This window comes from Martes martes (assembly GCF_963455335.1).
Source record: "Martes martes genome assembly, chromosome: 15".
Lineage (NCBI taxonomy): Eukaryota > Metazoa > Chordata > Mammalia > Carnivora > Mustelidae > Martes > Martes martes.
This window is the reverse complement of record NC_137903.1, coordinates 49867265-49886666: the sequence shown is the minus strand read 5'-3', so window position 1 is coordinate 49886666 and position 19402 is coordinate 49867265. Positions and strand designations below refer to the sequence as shown.

The 19402-nt window shown below is 37.4% G+C and overlaps 1 protein-coding gene across 2 annotated transcripts in view; it reads left to right on the top strand.

Moving 5' to 3' along the window:
- DHX9 (DExH-box helicase 9) overlaps positions 1-19402 on the top strand; it is a 52242-nt gene that overhangs the window by 674 nt on the left and 32166 nt on the right. Inside the window, exons 2-6 of one of the 2 annotated variants that reach the window (XM_080824929.1) lie at positions 321-453; positions 1119-1259; positions 15586-15700; positions 16687-16799; positions 17398-17546. In XM_080824929.1, the coding sequence (XP_080681055.1) occupies positions 343-453; positions 1119-1259; positions 15586-15700; positions 16687-16799; positions 17398-17546 (629 nt within the window). In that variant the 5' untranslated portion in view covers positions 321-342. Of the gene's footprint in view, positions 1-320; positions 454-1118; positions 1260-15585; positions 15701-16686; positions 16800-17397; positions 17547-18980; positions 19061-19402 lie in introns of those variants that run through there. The other variant, XM_080824930.1, reaches the window with a different exon arrangement.

Below are 19402 nucleotides of genomic sequence, written 5' to 3'. Positions count from 1 at the left end.
GGTGGAATCTTTAAAAAAAAAAAAAAGTCAGAATCACTTGTAGTCACCCAAAGATAACCATTTTGAGGGTCATTTCTTTTTTAGTCTTGATTTATGCATATATACTTTTATGTAGTTCAAATCATGTAGTTTTGTATCCTACTTTTTTGTATAATGTCATAGGGGTTCCAATTATGTCATTAAAATTTTGTCATAAGCAGTTTTAATAGCAGCATGGTAGAATAGCGTGTGTTTGACCTAGATTTTCAGTTAACTCCAGGTATTGGTCACTTGCAGTGTTTGCTTTTATAAATAATGAGGTTTAACTTTTGTTTTCTTAGGTTGGAAGAAGACACTTGAATCATGGGTGATGTTAAAAATTTTCTGTATGCCTGGTGTGGCAAAAGGAAGATGACCCCATCCTATGAAATTAGAGCAGTGGGGAACAAAAACAGGCAAAAATTCATGTGTGAGGTACTACAGAATGCAGTTTACATTTATGTGATTTTTTTTTTTTACACTTATTTTGGTGTTAAGAAAACTGTTTTCTGTTTGGAAACTGTGTTTTATGTTCTTTATTATTGCTTGCCTGCTCTTTTGTTTCATTATAAATCATTTCCAAGTGAGCATTACTTTTAAAACAGTCTGATAGGTAAATAATTCTGGTTAGCACATGTATCTTCCTCAGCTTCCACAGTACCAATAGTACAGATTAGACAAATTGGATCAGCTGTTTTCAGTTTTACTAATTCCTGTAGAAAGTGGAGCAATTCTTGATTGCTTAAAGTCAAATTGCTTAAAATAAATGCAGATGGAGAGCTTGTTCTTGGGTCTTATAAAATCAGATTTTAATGTGGAACATTCTGTTATAGAAGAGAATATTTGAGCCACATAAATTAATGTTGTTTTCAGATTAGTTTATCACTGGACAGCACAATTCAAGCTTTTTCATAAGTCAACTTATAAATTTTCTTAATTGTGTTATTTTTAGTGTTTTTATGGAGTATATCTTCAACATTTAACTGTTTGTCTCTTAATGGCCTATTGAATTACATATTTTTTAAGTCCCAGAATTAACCCAGGTCAATTTCTTCTAATACATGGTTTTGTTTTTTTGGTTTTTTTTTGGACTGTTAAAGGTTCGAGTGGAAGGTTATAATTACATTGGCATGGGCAATTCCACCAATAAAAAAGATGCACAGAGCAATGCTGCCAGAGATTTTGTTAACTATTTGGTTCGGATAAATGAAGTAAAGAGTGAAGAAGTCCCAGCTGTTGGGGTAAGTACTTAGGCAGGCCCAGTACCTGGGATGAGTTCCTGAAGATTTTGATTTTAGTCTGATTACGTACCCGACTTGTGGGCTTGGGAAATTCCTTTAATCTGTGTGTCCTGTGGTTTTATATATTTCATTCATTCGTAAACTGATTTTTCAGAGCCTGTTGTGTTCTGTGTACTTCCAAAGATAACGTTTTAAAAATGATTTATTTATTTATTTATTTAACAGAGATCACAAGTAGGCAGAAAGGCAGAGAGAGAGGAGGAAGCAGGCTCCCCGCTGAGCGGAGAGCCCAATGTGGGGCTCAATTTCAGGACCCCAGGATCATGACCTGAGCCAAAGGCAGAGGCTTTAACCCATTGAGCCACCCAGGCGCCCTGAAGATAACATTTTAAACAGAATATAAAAATGAGGAAAACTTAAAGACACAGTGTTTACTCCCGTTGATAATTCCTTATTACAGCAGAAAGAACATTCTGTTTTATACAATGGCATATCATTCTTGTGTTTTTGATACCATGATTATTTCAATTATATTGTGTAAGTATGCAACAGACTCCTTTCTAGTACTCTTTTTTTAGAGGTTAACTTTATTTCTCATTTAATTAAAAAATGAAAAGTTGAGTTTTCACAAAGATGCATTCTTAACAATATAAAAAGATTCACATTATGATTTAAGTAAATACCTAAGGTAACTTAAATGAAAGATTGAGTGTTTATAAAACCTTTAGGAATAATATCTGTGTCAGTTTTAACAATTTATTTTCATTGTGTATGTATTCTGACTTATATATAAAGGTTGATATAAATGTTTTATTTTCTTCCATTGCTTTGACTCAGAAGTTAGGAGACTTACTCTCTAGTATATTGTACCACTAGATAATTGCAGTTGGTTGGCCCATATGCAAAATAAAGGGATTGGACAAGGTGAACTTGGAGATTCTTTATAGCTATGAAAAGAATGTTGAAAATATCTTTCAAATACTTGGAACATTGGCATTTGCTCCATCTGTTATGACCTGTTCTGTATCTTTTAGCCTCTTCCTCTTTCTTAACATGTAGGTTTGCTCGTGACAAATTCTTATTTTTGTTTTATGTGAAAATGTTATTTTACCTTCTGTCCCACATATTTTCACTAGATGTAGAATTCTAGTGCGCCAGTCCCTTTTTTTTTAGCACTTGTTTTCTTCCATTGTTACCTGATGAGAAGTTAATTATGATCAAATCATTTCCCCCTATATGTAACATGTTATTTTCTTTCATTGCATTTATTTTTTTCTTTGGTTTCCAGCAGTTTGACTATGATGCGACTGGGTGTGGTTTTCTTTGTACTTACCCTGCTTGGAATTTCCTGAGATGCGTAGTAAATCTATATCTTTTACCAAACTTGGGGAATCTTTGGCTGTTATTTTTTCAAATATTTATTTTTGCTTCCTTTGTTCTTTTCTCTGACTTTGGGACTCATATGGAAAACTTCTGTGTATTATCCCAAAAGTCCCTGAGGCTCTTTCTTTTTTCTTTCTGTTCTTCAGAGTGAATGACTTCTGTTGCTTATCTTCAAGTTCACGGATTATTCTCTCTCAACTCCCTTTTGCTCTTGTCAGTCCTTCCAGTGAATTTTTTATTTCATATATTGTCTGTCTTGTTTCCAGAATTAACAGGTTGTTGTTGCTGTTTGTTTTTAAAGAGATTTTATTTCTCTGGTGGCATTTCTTACTGTTTTATTCATTATAAGCATATCTTCATAATACGAATGAATTTTATGTCATTGAGCATAGTTATAATAGCTGTTAAAATTCTTGACTAAATCTGACATCTGGGTCATCTCAGGTTGGGTTCTTTTGATTGTATTTTCTCTTGAGATTTGTTTATCTTCTTCTCTGTATGTATGTTTTGGATTATATCTTTGGCATTGTGATAATTATATTCTAGAGACCCTAAATAATGTTATATTTCTCAAAAGATTGATTTTGTTATACTGTCAAGCGATTTGTTTGGTTGGACTCCTATGGCAGACACTTATCTTTTGGGTAAGAGCTCAAATCTCATTTCAGTTTTCTGATCCTTGCTAGGGAGCTTGGAGTTTGTCTTGTACATGTGTTGTTCAGCGGTTAGCCAGTGATTTGGGCGGAGTTTATACACAGAATTTGAGATTCCTCCTTTTTTTCTTTCCCAGGATTGTCTTCTCATTTTCTAGTAGCGGTAGTTTCCCCAAGCTTACATTCTCTGATTGTTTAGGCCAGAAAGACTGGGTTTTCTTTAGAGTTTTAGCTGTCTCACATGGTCTTCCCTTAGGCTAAAAGCCATAGTAGACTGGAATTACACCCTTTGCTATTCCTTGCTTTCTCATTTCAATTTTGATGAAGCTTCCAAGAATGAAGCAAACTGAACTGAGTCAACTTCTGAAGATAAAACTTAAAAGAAGTTACTGGGAGCTGCTAATTGATATTATGACTGCTTCTTAAAATTTTGTTCATGGATCTGATAAAATCTAGACCTCTTAATATTTTTAAGGCCAAGCCCCTAGGGCACTACAGCTCTTTTCAGTTTTTGCTTATACACAACTCACTCTTTGTAGATAATTAAGCTGAAGAAGCCTGGGAATAAAGTTTGAAACAAGGTTAATAAAGTTCTTTGCATACCGAAAAATAAACTATCTTGTAGGCAGCATGTAGGTGGTTCATTCATGTTTTTTTATCCACTCATTCACTGTTGTTTGATTGGAGAATTTAGTCCATGTACATTTAATTATTAATAGGTGTGTGCTTATGCCATTCTGTTCATTGTTCCCTAGCTATTTTTCTAGTTTCTCTCTGTTCCTTTTCTTCCTCTCTTTGTGGTTTGAGGATTTTCTTTGTGGTATGCTCATATTCCTTTTTCTGATGTGTATTTCAGATTTTGCTTTGTGATCACCATTATACTTACATGTAACAATGAATATCGTTAATGTTTGAAGTCAGTAACTTAAGTTCTAAAGTACAACATTTTTACACCCCTCACCAGGATGTTCTGTATCTTTGGTATGATAGTTTACATCTTTTTTTATTTTGTGTATTCTTGAGTTATTAAAATCATAGTTATTTTTACTATTTTTGATTTTTAACAAATATAGTATTTTTAAAATATTAATTTTTAATTTAAAAATATTAATTTTAAATTAAAAGTTAATTTAAAAATTAAATTAGTAAAAATAGTATTTTTACTATTTTTGTTCTTAACCTTCATACTAGTTTTGTAAGTAATTAACCTATTACTTTTATTATATATTAGCTTTTCCACTGAGATTTATTCTTTCATATTTCTTCTTGTTACCAGTAAGTGCCCTTTGTTTATGGTAAAGAAGTCCTTTTAAAAAGATTTCTTTTATTTGAGAGAGAGCACAAGCAGGGGAAGCTGCAAAGGGAAAGGGAGAAGCAGGCTCCCTGCTAATCCTCAGTCCCAGGACTCTGGGATCATGACCTGAGCCGAAGGCAAGACGGTTAACTGACTGAGCCACCCAGGTGGCCCAAGAAGTCCTTATAATGTTTCTTGTAAGGCAGGTTTAATGGTAATGAATTACTATAGCATTTGCTTGTCTGGGAAACTATTTCTCTCTCCTTTGGTTCTGAATGATGACTTTGCCAGCTAACGTATGTTCTTGCTTGGAAATTTTTTTGTAGCACTTTGAATATATCATGCTACTCCCTTCTGGCCCACAGAGTTTCCGCTGAAAAATCTGCTCATGGATGGGATTCCCGTGTGTGTGTAATGAGATATTTCTCTTTTGCTCCTTTTTATTCTCTCCTTGCTTTTACTTTTTGGCATTTTAATTATAATGTGTCTTGGTTTGGGTTTCTTTGCATTCATTTTTATAACCCTCCAGGCTTCCTGGATCTGGTTGTCTGTTTTCTTTCCCAGGTTAGGAAAGTTTTCAGCCATTTTTTTCTTCAAATAAGATTTCTGTCCCTTCTCTCTCTCTCTTCTTTCTCCTTGAAACACAGTGATATTTTCCTGTGAGTCCCTTAAGGTATCAGCATTTTTTCACTTTTTTTTTTTTCTTTTTGCTGCTCTTATTGGGTGAGTTCCACCCCTGGCTTTGAGTTAACTGATCCTTTCTTTTTTTCCATCTGGTCTGCTATTTAACCCCTCTAGTGTGATTTTTTTCAGTCCAGTTACCATATTTTTTTCATTCTCTTTGACTTCTCTAATTGGTACTTTCTTGTATTTTCCATCTCTTTGTTGAAGTTCTGTGTTCGTACATTCTTCTCCCCAGTTTGGTGAGCATCTTTATGACCGTAATTTTAAAGTCTTTGTCAGATAAATTACATAGTTCCATTTCATCAAGCTTTTATTTATTTCTTTCATTTGAAATATATTCTTGTCTCATTTTGTTTATGTTGGTTTCTACTTCTCCCAAGTCTTGAAGGAGTGGCCTCATGTAGGAGATGAACTTTTTGTTTCAGCCCCAACCCAGTTCTTTGCTGTTTCTTAAACGTCTTTGCTTGTCCAAGCCGATCTATTGTATTTTTAATAGCTCCTAATAGTTAAGGATGTGCTAATAAGATCACTCAGTGTCCCAAAGAGTAGGATCTCAGCACCTAGATTCAGGCAGACTAGAAGCCAGACCCTGAGGCAGCAACTTTTAAAAGTATGTGACTATATATATGGTTTTGAGGCGCCAAAAGCATAAGCCCTGCTGGCCACCAGAGCCAGGTAATCTAGAAGTGTTCCCTGGGCAGCAGTTGCAAATATTTGGGCTCCAGATGAGTGTATAATCTTTTTGGGATATACCAACAAGCTGGAAGAAGGCAGGGAAAGATCACCAAGATGACATCTATAGCGTATGTTCCTTCAGAGCCGCTGCATAGGCAGTGTGTGTCAAACTTGAAGCCTGCCTCTGTCTCACTGTACAGTGCCTGGTGTTGGTAACCTGCCAAGAACTGTTGCTTCAGTTGACATAGTCCCGTGGGACTTTGCATTCCCAAGAATGCAAGCCCCTTTGGCCCTCCCAGAGCCAGGTGATTGAGGGGCATCCCTGGATGTTAGCTGCAAAAAGCAGATGCATGTAAAGCTTTCCTTCAGGAGACACTGGCACTCTGGAACACAGTAGAGGGAGATAGCACGTTCCCTCAGAGGTCTCTGGAAAGGCTAATAGTCAGCCCCTAGGTGCCTGTTTGATTAGAAGCCTACTCCTCAGACCACAGTCATGATAATTAGCTACAAATAGGCCTCCTTCACAGAAAGACAGCTCCTGGATCTCTCCCCTCTTCCTGTGGCATGGGTGTGATAGCTGTTTAAAGAGCTATCTTCAGTAAACACGGTATAACATATACACTTGTCAGATCACTATGTTATACACCAGAAACTAATATAACATCATATGTTGACTGTACTAAAAAAATTAATAGAAAAAAAGAATGGTTTCTCCATTGGTTATAGTCTCGTGGGACCCAGGAGTGTAAGCACACTGGCCACCTGAGCCAGGAAAAGTAGAGGTGTCCCCTGGCAGCCATCATGAAATTTGGAGCCACAGACAGGTTCTTGTACTCCTTTCTTAATTTCTTTCTTTTTTTTTTTTTAGATTTTGTTTATTTATTTGACAGAGAGAGACAGACACTGTGAGAGAGGGAACACAAGCAGAGGGGGAGTGGGACAGGGAGAAGCAGCCTTCCAAAGGAGCAGGGAGCCTGATCCAGGACTCGATCCTAGGACCCTGGGATCATGACCTGAGCCAAAGGCAGAGGCTTAACAGCCAAGCCACCCAGGCGCCCCTGAACTCCTTTCTAAAGGGTAATGCTGATTATTACAGTCCTGTGTGACCAGGAACACAAGCTTCCCTGGCCTCCAGAGCCAGGTGATAAAGAGGCATCCCCTGTGCAGCAGCCACAAAAATTGGGGCACCACACACATGTAAACCTTCTTTTCTAGGAGATACTGGTGCTGTGAAACATGAAAAGATAGTTCCTACTGGTCTCCATTCCTGGGTAGTGTTCCATCAGATTTCTAGATGTGTTTTTAAAGTAGATGCCTGTGCCTTGGGCCAAGATTTTAATATAAGCTGGTGTCTCCTTCACTTTAAGTCTGGGTTCAGTTGGCTGCTTCTGAGCTGGGCCCTAGGACAGGGGACTCCAAGCACATAAGCGCTTTAAGAGGCTTTTTACAAATTGCTACCATCTTGTGGGTCTTGGAGTATAAACTCTGTTGGTTTTTAAAATTAGGTGTTCTGGACACTTGTTTCAAGTGTATATATTAAATCTTGAGGGTTGAATTCTTTGCTCGTCAGGGAGGAGTTCCAGATTGAGTTCCCACCTGGCTGTGGGTTGCCACATCTGAAGTGGGGTTTATGGCAAGATTGCTCCAGCCTCCTACCTGGTGGGGTAGGATGTGTTTTTTCATGTGTTTTTTTCCCCCTTGTTTGCCTGATGTGTAGTCATCACTCAGCTAGCTTTTAGATTTTTTTTTAATTTCGGAAACTGTTCGCATATGTAGCTGTAGACTCCGTGTGTCTGTGAGGAAGTAGGTTCAGGATCTTTCTACATCACTATCTTGAACCAGAACGCTTGGTGGCCTAAAAAAATAATGGTTTAACTTGATATGCATTTTTTCTGTTATTTAGAAGATGGAATATTTCTTTTCGATGTTCACTCTAATTTTTTTTTTTGAGAGAGAGAACATGTGCACGTAAATGGGATGGGGGCAGGGAGCAGAGGGAGAGAATCTTAAGTTTAGCCCAGAGCCTGATATGGGCCTCTGTCTCACAACCCTGAGATCATGACCTGAGCTGAAATCAAGAATTAGATGCTTAACCAACTGAACCACCCAGGCGCACCTAATTTTCTTCATTTGAATTGTCTGTTGATTTATTTATCAGCTCATGTTTTATTAATTAGGTATATTATATATATAAGTTCTGGACTTAAATTTTTTTTTAAGGTTGGAGGTTTTTTTTTTTTGTTTTGTTTTTTTTTTTTAGATTTTTATTTATTAAGGGACAGAGAGAGGTCACAAGTAGGCAGAGAAGCAGGCAGAGAGAGCGAAGGGGGGGAAGCAGGCTCCCTGCCGAGCAGAGAGCCCGACGTGGTACTCGATCCCGGGACCCCGAGACCATGACCCGAGCTGAAGGCAGAGGCCCAACCCACTGAGCCTCCCAGGCGTCCCTGGACTTAAATGTTTTTACAGTGTTTAATACATACTCATTACAGAAATTTTGCAAAACATACAAATTGTAAAGAAGGCAGCATGAATGAATTATGTTATTGCCAATAGTTTTGTTTTTGCTTTGATATTTATTCATTTAAATATTTACTTATTTATTTGTCAGAGAGTACACATGCGTACAAGCAGGCAGAGTGGCAGGCAGAGGCAGAAAGAGGGAAGCAGGCTCCCCGCTGAGCAAGGAGCCGGATGTGGGACTTGATCCCAGGACCCTGGGATCATGACCTGAGCCAAAGGCACTGGCATAACCAACTGAGGCGGCTTGACCAACTGAGGCGGCTTAACCATCTGAGCCACCCAGGCATCCCTGCTTTGATATTTAAATGTGAATTTTAATGGATAGAATACATGTTGCATATACTATTTTAATGTAATACATTTTTCAGATCATTAGGTTTTCCTTAGAGCCAAGGTTATACACTACCATACACTTTTAATACCCTCTTACTTCTTTTTTAATACCAGTAGAGTTAACAGTGTTTCAGGTATAAAATATGATACAGCCGTTTCATAACATCACCCAGTGGTCATTAGGACAAGTGTACTCCTTTACCCCATCACCTCTTTTCACCCATTCCCCCCACCACACCCCTCTCCTCTGGTAACCATCAGTTGGTTTTCTGTAGTTAAGAGTCTGTTCTTGGGGTGCCTGGGTGGTTCAGTCAATTAAGTAAGTGTCTGTCTTCAGCTCACATCATGATCTCAGCATACTGGGATTGAGCCCATGTCGGGCTCCCTATTTAGCAGGGAGTTTGCTTCTCCGTCTTCCTCTGCCCCACTTTACCCCTCTTGTGCTTTGTGTCTCTCATGCTCTCTGTCTCAAATAAATCTTTAAAAAAAAAAAAAATCTGTTTTTTGGGTTGTGTCCCCCCCCCTTTTTATCCTTTGCTCCTTTATTTTGTTTCTTAAATTCCACATACTGAATTTTTTCTGTATCTCTGCTGTTGACATTTTAATTACTGTATGTTGTGGAACTCTTTGATTGATTTTGTTGGGGGATCTCTGTGTCTTCTGGATCTAGATATCTGTTGCCTTTCTCAGATTAGAAAAGTTTTTAGCTGTTATTTCTTCAAGTAAATTTTCTGCCCCCTTTTCTGTCTTCTCCTTCTGGGATCCCTGTAATGTGAATGTTATTTATGCTTGATGAAGTCACTGGGTTCCCTGAGTCTGTCCTCATTTTGCATAATATTTTTTTCTCTCATTTGTTCTCCTTGATTACTTTGCATTACTCTGTCTTCTTGTTCATTGATTTGTTTCTCTGCTTCTTCCAGCCTATTTATTCCATCAAGTGTATTTTTAGTATATGTGCTGCCAAAGCGAGCACCATCAAGTGTATTTTTAATTTCATTTATTGTGTTCTTCATCTCTGATTGGTTCTTTATGTTTTCTTTCTTAAGGGTTCTCACTGATGTCCTCCACTCTTTTCTCAAGTTCATTATCTTTTTTTTTTTAATCATTGAGTACCTTTATGATCATTACTTTAAAGTCTCAATCAGACATGCTACTTATATCTATTTTGTTTATGTATCTTGCTGTGGTTTCCTCCTGTTTGATTTGTGACATACTTCTCTGTGTCCTCATTTTGCCTACCTCTGTGTCTGTTTCTTTGTTAGGAAAGCCAGCTACATCTCTTGATCTTGAAAGTAGTGGGCAGAATGTGCCCTTTTAATAAGGTGGCACTGGCCCTTCTCCACAGGGGATGTGCAGCAATCATGGAGACCGAGCTGGCTGGGGCTGTTCCACAAAGTATCTGGAGGCAGTTGGTTAATACCCTCTTTGCCTCTACCTTCATCTTTAGTTGATCAAGAAATATGAAAAAGAAAATCCTCCCTGTTTAGTTTAGTCACGAAGTACCATAGACTGGGTGGCTTATAAACAACAGAAACATTCTCACACTCCAGGAGGCTGGAAGGTGTAAGATCTAGGTTTTGGCTGATTTAGTGTCTGGTGAGAGCACACTTCCTGGTTCATGAAAGGCTCTCTCACTATATCCTCACATGGTGGAAAAGGCAGGAGAACTCTCTCTCTTTTTTTTTTAAGTCACCATTTCCTTTTATAGGGGCCCTACCCTCGTGACCTAATAGCTTCCCAAAGGCCCCATCTCCTAATACTATCACATTGGAGTTTAGGATTTCAAAATACTAATTTTGGGGAGACAGGAGCATTCCATCATAATACCTAATGTCACTGAAAACCAGGAAGTTATCCCATTCATACACCTCAAGACGAAGAAGTTGTTTATGGCAAAAGAGAATGAGGTAGATAGAACAGGATTTTGGACTTGAAGTGGGCAAGGTGGAAGAAAGAAGGACAAGTCATCACTAGTGTTGCCCACAGTTTTGTTTAGTTTTGTTTTTTCCTGGGATTTGGCTATTGGGACTGTCCCTATAGGATAAGCTGTCCTTTTCCTTCACAGTCCTAACCTTGGAAGAGCGCTGTGCTTCATGTTACATGTTATCTGTATAAAATTTTTCAGTCAGAAAGATTGAAAGTAAAGACATGAGTAAAGCTATACCAGGCAAATGAAGTACAAAATAAGAGTAGCAGTGTCAATATCAAAGTAAACTTCAAGGAAGAAAGCAGAAAAGACAAATATTAGTTCACAGTATTATACCTATCTACTTAATATGAGAAATGCTAATATGTATATTGGCACAACTAAAATCGTAATGTGAGAAAGTAGCAAAAAATCCTGGACATTAGGAAATTGAAACACTTGGTTCTAAATGAAAATTTAAAAAATTATGGACTATTTAGGTGACAGTGTCAAAACTCTGGAAGGCCAAAGGAATTGTCATTTAGTCAAAGGAAACATCAAATACTTTGATTACTGCACAAGAAATAGTTTTTTAGATTAGTAAACGGGTAATTTTCTTTTTTTTTAAACTGGTAATTTTCAACTGAGGAAAATAAAACTGAGCAGGAAGAAATTAATAGAGATAAAATGAGAAATTGTAGAATTAGAAATAAAATTGATGAGTAAAAATCTTAAGTAACTGTAAAAGATAAATAGTCCATCCCAAGTCTAAGAAAATTGTAAATAACTGTAGACTCATAGTCCTTTATCAAAAACCCATGTGGTAAGATAGATTTGAGAATTCCGAATTTTTACTATTTTAGAAAAGTAATGTGGTGCACATGCCGTTATCTCATGATACCTCCAGCAGTTCTGAAGCAAAACCTGGTAATCTTTCTTGCTGTGTCATCTTAATGAGTTCTTAAGAGAAAAGTACCTGTCTGCTCAGTGGTTTACTTAATAGAGGTTTAAAAAAAGCATTTGAGGGGTGCTTGGGTGGCTCAGTCAGTTAAGCATCTCCCTTCGGCTCTGGTCATGATCGCAGGGTCCTAGGATCAAGCCCCAGCCTCACGTGGGGCTCCATGCTCAGGAGGGAGTCTGCTTCTCCCTCTCCCTGTACCCCTTCCCCCAGTTCATGCATGCATGAGTGCAGTCTTTCATAAATCTTTTTTTAAAATTTTGATAAAATTAAATACTTACAACCAATAAAGTACTTAGGAAGTGGAGTAGAAAAGTACTTCTTGACATGTTGAAAAGTATCATCAAAAAAAAAAAAAAGTAGGTATGCCTGGATGGCTGAGTTGATGGACCGTACGACTCTTGATCTCGGGGTGCTGAGTTTGAGCCCCATTTGGGTGTAGAGGTACCTTAAAAATAAACTCTTAAAAAATAGTAAAAAAATATTAAACACGGTACTAAAAGCAGGTCATAGAGCAGTGCTGTTCAAAATGTTAGGAGGTCATAAATACATAAATGCATACACATTTAGAAATATTGATGGAATTGTGATACACTTGGGCTTATATTTTGTATGTCTCTTTTATATTTCTAGGAGCAGTTCATTTTTTGTATATTTACAAAAATATTGTTTCCAGTGGATTAGGGGAAAGAAAAGTAATATGGTGCACATATAATTCTTCATTGCAGATAGTTTGAGATGCATTGAACTAGGGGAATTTCTGTAAAGTTAAGACCAATCATATCACCACCAATGCCGTAAATAAAAAAATAAGAGGGATATGTAATATAAGAGGAAAAAATGAAGTGTAAATATTATAAAGAATTTAATTGGAAAAAATCCTATTCACTGTAATAATGAAAATTACAAAGAATCTAAGAGTATATAGTTTGTAGGACCTTTAAGAACAATGTAACAGATTTTTACTGAAGGTTAGTATCAAGAAGTCTTAGAGAGTCTTGAGATTTTACCATACTTGTAATCTAACGATTTACCCTGTTTGCAGAAGACACAAGACTTCTCTGAGTGAGAGACGAAGGATGTTATTACTCATGGGATAGCAGGCAGCATGAGCTTCATGTTTGTATTGGTGCCTATGTGTCCCCAGATCTTTTGGGGGACAATATGGAAGAGAGCTGTGTGGATACTTAGAACACAATGAGTTTGTTTGTATTATACTTGAGGTACTTTGAGTTTAGGAAACCCGTAGTCTTATAAGGGGGCTGCTGGCAAACCTGCCACCCTCCTTATCTTCACTGTACTCATTTGGAAAAAATATGCTCCCTGCCCTGGAGGAAGATATGTCTACCTTCCAAGGTTATTTGCTATTCAGACATCCTTGAGAAGATGTTTAAATAATACTTGGAGAACTACAAGATATTCATGGAGAATTGTCTCAACAGATAGATGATTTGATGAAATATATAGCCATACTCTGTTTCTGGGTGGGAGGTTCCATTATCTTAAGATGTCAGTTACTCTCTTTTAAGGAAGGCCATTCTCCCTGAGTAAATTGTATACATTTACCATTATTTGATATATTAGAAAAGTTAATTGGGGCGGGGGAGTGCGTCTGGGTCAGGCTCAGTCGATTAAGCATCTGTCTTTAGCTCAGGTCATGATCCCAGGGTCCTGGGATCGAGTCCTGTATCGGGCTCCCTACTCAGTGTGGAGTCTGCTTCTGCCTCTCCCTTGCTCCTTCTCTCTTGCTCTCATTCACACTCTCAAATAAATAAAATCTTAAAAAAAAAAAAAGTTAAATAAGAAAAATAATTGCTGAAAAATAGCCAAGAAGTATTTTTAAAAGTCTATAGTAGTAGCTGTCTGCATATTAATAAAGAATTTTAATTATTGTAAGATTACAGTAATTATATTTACATGATACTATCTCCAAAATGAAATATATGAAAATAATGCAGAACAGGTCCTGGACAGAAAAGGCCATTTTTTGGTAGATACCACAGGCAGAAACTAGATTTGATTACAGAAGCAAAAACAAATGCCTTTTTGGGTATTAATTTACAAAGTGAAAAAAGATAAAGGACAACAGAAATTATTTACAACTTGGATGACAAAGAGTGAAGTAGGGAGTGATGTGATTTAAAGCTTGGGCTGAATTAGCTTGAGGTAGAAGAGATACTACCTTCATGGAGGCCAGCAAGGCAACAGACAGTAAGGCTACTCTTAAAATTGAGTTTGTGGTGGTAGGCGGAAAATTGAAGGTTCCCCTTTCCTCTGTCACAGAGTCTCTTCGTTTTCATAGCTCCGACTCCCAAGCTCAATATGTACAAGATACTGAAGAAATAATTAAACTGTAGGTGGGTAAAAGGAAAATGAGCTAGGAAACATTCATTAGGCCTGGAAAAAAGAGGAATTAGGCCGGTGTTTAGATCCTTACCTATGTGGCTTTTGTCAGGTTAACTGAATTTGAGTATCTGAGCCACTGTGCTGAGTACCATAAGTGATAGAAAGGCCATGGGCAGGCTGGAGACTGTCTTCCGATCAGGAAGGAGTCATTGATAGTTTTTGGAGAGTAGAGTTCTGTGATCAAAAGCCTTTGGAGAGGAGAGTACTGTGATCAAAAGCCTTTGAGATGGGGCGCCTTGGTGGGTCAGTTGGTTAAGGGGCTGTCTTTGGCTCACGTCATGATCCTAGAGTCTTGGGATTCTCCCACTGAGTAGGGAGCCTGCTTCTCTCTCTCCTTCCGTCTCCTGCTCCCTCTGCTTGTACTCTCTTTGACAAATAGAATCTTAAAAAAAAATAAAAAGAAAATACTGATGCCTTTTGACCCAGGAATTTCACTTAAGCAAATCTTTCCTGAAAAGAAGCCAAAGTAAAGTACAAAGGGTTTATGGAAGTGTTTTATAATTTAAGATTGGCTACAAGCTAAATGTTCATCAGCATGGTATTGCTAGAGTTATATGTACTACATCCATACAGTGGAGTAATAAGTCATTAAAATTCATGTAGATTATTAATCTTTAAAGAAGTAGAAGATGTGTAATGCCTGGGTGGCTCAGTCAGTTAAGCATCTGCCTTCAGCTCAGGTCATAGAGCCCCACATGGGGCTCCCTGCTCAGTGGGGAGGCTGCTTCTCCCTTTCTCTCTGCCCTCCCCCCCTGCTCATCCTTACAGGTGTGTGCCTGCGTGTGCTCTCATCTCTAGCGTGTTCTCTCAGATAAATCTTTTTTTAAAAAGTAGATGTACACTATTTTACATCTTGGACGTGGCGTTCTCTCTGGAAATCTCTCCTCTTCGTACTCTTCATTGTTTTCCTTACTTTTCCATATCTCTCTTCACTTATGAGTGTGGCTTTGCCAGTTCACTTTATTTAAATAGTGATTTTGCACAGTCCCCTATTTCTCTCTTCTGCTTCATTTTTTTCTGTAGTAGTGTATCATACTTGACATATTATGTGTTTATTCGTTACTTAGTTCTGTAAAAATTAGAGTATAGCTATTTGAATATAGCTCTAAGTACAGAATATCTGTCTCTTGTTCATTTTATCCTCAGTACCCAGAACAGTGTTTACTCTATAAAAGTTTCCTAACAGATCCTTCTTGAATGTGGAATGTATTTATAAAGCTACTAAGTGGAAAAACATTAACTATACGCCATAAACCAACCCCACTTTTTGTGGAAAACTGTATTTGCTTACACATTACACATATAAAATCTCCAGGTGGAGAAGTACAAGTAATTTTTACTACCCTTATCCTTTTCTGCCTCAAGTAAGAGCACAATAGTTAATAAACATTGAAAACAAAGATGTTAATGTTATGGGGTTAAGAACGGGTCGCACATGCGCCTTCTTTAAGTATAAGAAAATTTGCCCTGTGAGGGTAAAATTACTGATCCTGCCTTGATGTTTCCTCTTGCAGGTAGCACCTCCTCCACCCCCACTTACTGATACACCTGATGGCACAGCAACTCCGGGTGGAGTTTTACCCACAACCATGGGAGGGCCTCTTCCTCCACATTTGGCTCTTAAAGCAGGTAAGGGGCTTGAATATGTGTGTATGATGCGGTAAGATACACATGATCCTTCTTGGTCTTCATCTCTTTCTCATTTGGATAGGAAGTAACTACAGTGAACTCTTAATGTTGAGACAACCCAGGGCCTTCATAAATTTGCAAATACCAACAGTGATTTCTCTTACGAAGTGTAATGTAGCTTAATTCCTTACTTTTGTTAGCTTTTACTGATTTTTATTTCTGGATAGATTTTGCACTAGGGCTAAAACATTTGATTAAAGGGTCTTATTTATTGCCCTTTCTTGTTTCTAACTTAACTTCTACCAAATATATTGTAGACTTACACCTTGTGTATCCAAGGTGTTACTGAATTCTGTATATTATCAAAGCTTTTCTTGGTCTGCCCCAGGATAGGATAGATTAACTTGGATCTTGGTCAGGTTACTTAAGTCTTAGATCTAGTATTTATGAAATGAGATTAACAGTAGTGTTTATTTCATAAGATTGTTGTGAGGAATAAGTTTTTTAAAAAGCATGTCATAGACTCAGTAGAGTTAATAATCAGGCAGTATTAGGTATCTTTAGTTACTCTGCTTTCTTACCAAAGTTCAGCATTTTCTTAGACCTTGTCAGCTTCTTATCCCTATCACTAGTTAATGCTAACAGGTTTCTCTCAAGGTCATCTTTAGGAAAGAAGCAGTTTGAACAAATTTAATCAGTTATTAAGTTTAATCAACTTAAAAATGTATGCTAGATTGTCAGTCACTTATGATCATTGCTAGTAGCTCCCCTCTACATACCAGCCTTGGGATTATCAATTTAGACCTATATTTCAGTCATGAAATACTTTTCAAGAAAGTCATGAAGATTTGGGGCACATTTCCAAATAATTGAAACTTGGGCTTTCTAGTTACCAGAATGCCAAAATCTAAAAATAATCTTTAAACTATTTAGGCTCTTCCTACAGTTCGATTCATTAAGAGAACGATTATTTTCTTTCCTTACAGAAAATAATTCTGGAATTGGGGCCTCTGGCTATGGTCCTCCCGGGCCCACCTGGGATCGAGGGGCCAACTTGAAGGATTATTATTCAAGAAAGGAGGAACAAGAAGTACAAGCGGTAAGGCTATCATATCACCCTTTGTCACATACCCAGGATTGTCCCTTACTACCTGGTTCACTGCAAGACTTAAGATATTCACAGCTTAATAATTTGGTGATTCCTCTAAGTCATTGTTTGACGTTACTTACTCACACAAGACAACATAAGCCTAAGCTAGCCATTAAATCTGGTCTCTAGAACTGCCGTGAAACAAAACGGGTATTTTTCTGGTGGTAGAATGTGTCCTCATCTGTGTTACAGGAATTTGTAATTACCTTAGTAAACCTTATTTCACGAGCACTTAAAAATGTCTTCATAGAAAAGCTGATTTTTCCACTTAATATATTTAAAGTGTTAAAGCTGACACAAGATTTGTCAGGGTTTCTTAGGAATAATTTAAATATACAATACATTATCTAATAACTTGTTTGTACAGTGGGATCACCAGATGCAGCAAAAGCTAATTCTGCTCAATTTTGTCTAGGAATAGAAGCATTAAAAATAGTTTTTTATTATAAAGGATGGTACAAAGAAGGTATTTTTAATAAATTTCTCTACCTTAAATAGGCATAACTAAAAGTAATGCAGCCAAATTTAATTATCATTGATTCAACAGACTTTAGAGTCAGAAGAAGTGGATTTAAATGCTGGGCTTCATGGAAACTGGACGTTGGAAAATGCTAAGGCTCGTCTGAACCAGTATTTCCAAAAGGAAAAGATCCAAGGAGAATATAAGTACACCCAAGTGGGTCCTGATCACAACAGGTTTGCTTGTTTCAGTCTTTTCCATCTGTAGTAAGTTAGGATTGTTTTGTATAGTCATTGTTCTATTTTTGTATGTGTTACCTGATTCAGTTTGTGGATTAGCATTGAATTGTGAAGATACTTTGCATAAGAAAAAGTATCACTGATTTGTAATTAGTAGTTTACCATGATTTTCATTTAGGAGGAGTATTTTAGAAGTTCTGTTCAGTCTGCTGTTTGTGTTGCTAGACTTCTAAGGTTCTCATTTGTATCTGAGAGGCAAAAATCATAGCTTCAAGTGGTGGTTTATCCCTGATTTAAAAAGCAACCTGAGGTGGTGAGTTTATTCGGTGTGGTATTGTTGAAGTAGTTATAAGGATTATTTCTTTAATGGGTCACGTTAGATACTTGACTTCTAATGTCTCAGGTAGAGGGCATTGCATCTAGATCCAAATTTTCCTTTTGTTTTGAAAGTTGCCAGCTCTTAAGAGTCCTGTTGAGGTGTTTAAGGGCTTATTGTAAAGCTGAAGGATAGCTTTAGTCTTGTATGTGAGTTAATTAGCTTATTTTTGTTCTGTTAAATATGTAAAACTGAGCATAAAGGGAGGTTGTTGTAACAGTTGACAGTATGTTTCTCAGCCTGCTTGCTATTCTTCCTGAGAGCATTCCAGGGTGTAGTAATTATTACTCCCAGGAAGGCTCATACGGATTAGACGCTTCTGGGGGCACTATATTTTTATTGGAAGAGAAAGAAGGCTATAGTGGAAACCTTCTGGATGATTTAATTTGCTGTCCTTTATTTATATGAAATAAATTATTCAAAATACATTAAAAGTACTTTTCTTGAAAATCAGTGTTCTCCCTTCAATGCATCTAGTAATCCTAAAATAATTATTACTAAAATAAAACTTAAATACTGTTGTCAAAATGATGTTCAGAGCATGGTTCCCCCAGCTTCCTGTTTGTTCAGTCCTGAATTCTCAAATACTTAATTTGACATCAGATTTTTTAAAACCCTTGGAGGTTATAAAGGATCCATTCGTTTATTTTTCTTTAATATTTTGTTCTTTTGAACTGATTAAGCTTATTAGTAGCACTTGGTGACTTTAAGAACAAATGTCTCTGAAGCTTGTTGTTACAAACATGTTTTGATACCAATATCTTATCATTGACTTGAAAGAAAAAGAATTGAAGAATTCAGGATATGGCAATGAGGGAGGCAAAGACAATTGGGGGAGCTAGGACAGCATCTCCTTGTATGTCCTTTATTTAAAGGCATAACAGACAGCAACACCAGAGGTCTGTGTTCATACACACATGTGCTGCTGCTTAGGCTGAACTAAGCAATCACATGGAAAACTATTGTAAACTGATTTCTGGTGTCGCTGTTCCCCCTAGGTGGAGGAGAATGAGATTGAGTGCTGACTTTAAGCCTGGCTGAGAAACATACTGTCATCGGTGTCATTAATGAAAGGGTGGATGTTGTTCCCCTGAAAGCCAGTGGCCTTTGACCCCTGAAGCCCCTGTGCCTGAAGGTCAGTTCACAAGAGGTATAGGAAGGAGTCTAACATTTATTTTTTCTTAAGCCTTACCTAACATTTTATTCACAGCACAAAGTCAAGGCTAGAATGTACCTGAGCAGTGGAAGGATCAGAAAGCATATAGTTTTAAAAGGACAGCTTTTGTTTTATTGAAACTAAATTCATCCCCTAGAATCTGCTAGCCATTTGAGCTCTAATTTCCAAAAATATTTTGTTCCCTGGTTTAAGTAAGTGTGATACAAATAAGCTAAGTTTTTTGTTACCAAGGGCTGCTTCCAACTGCAGGCAGATACCAGACCCCTGCCTCAGGAGCCACAGATACATGCATAGTGTTCG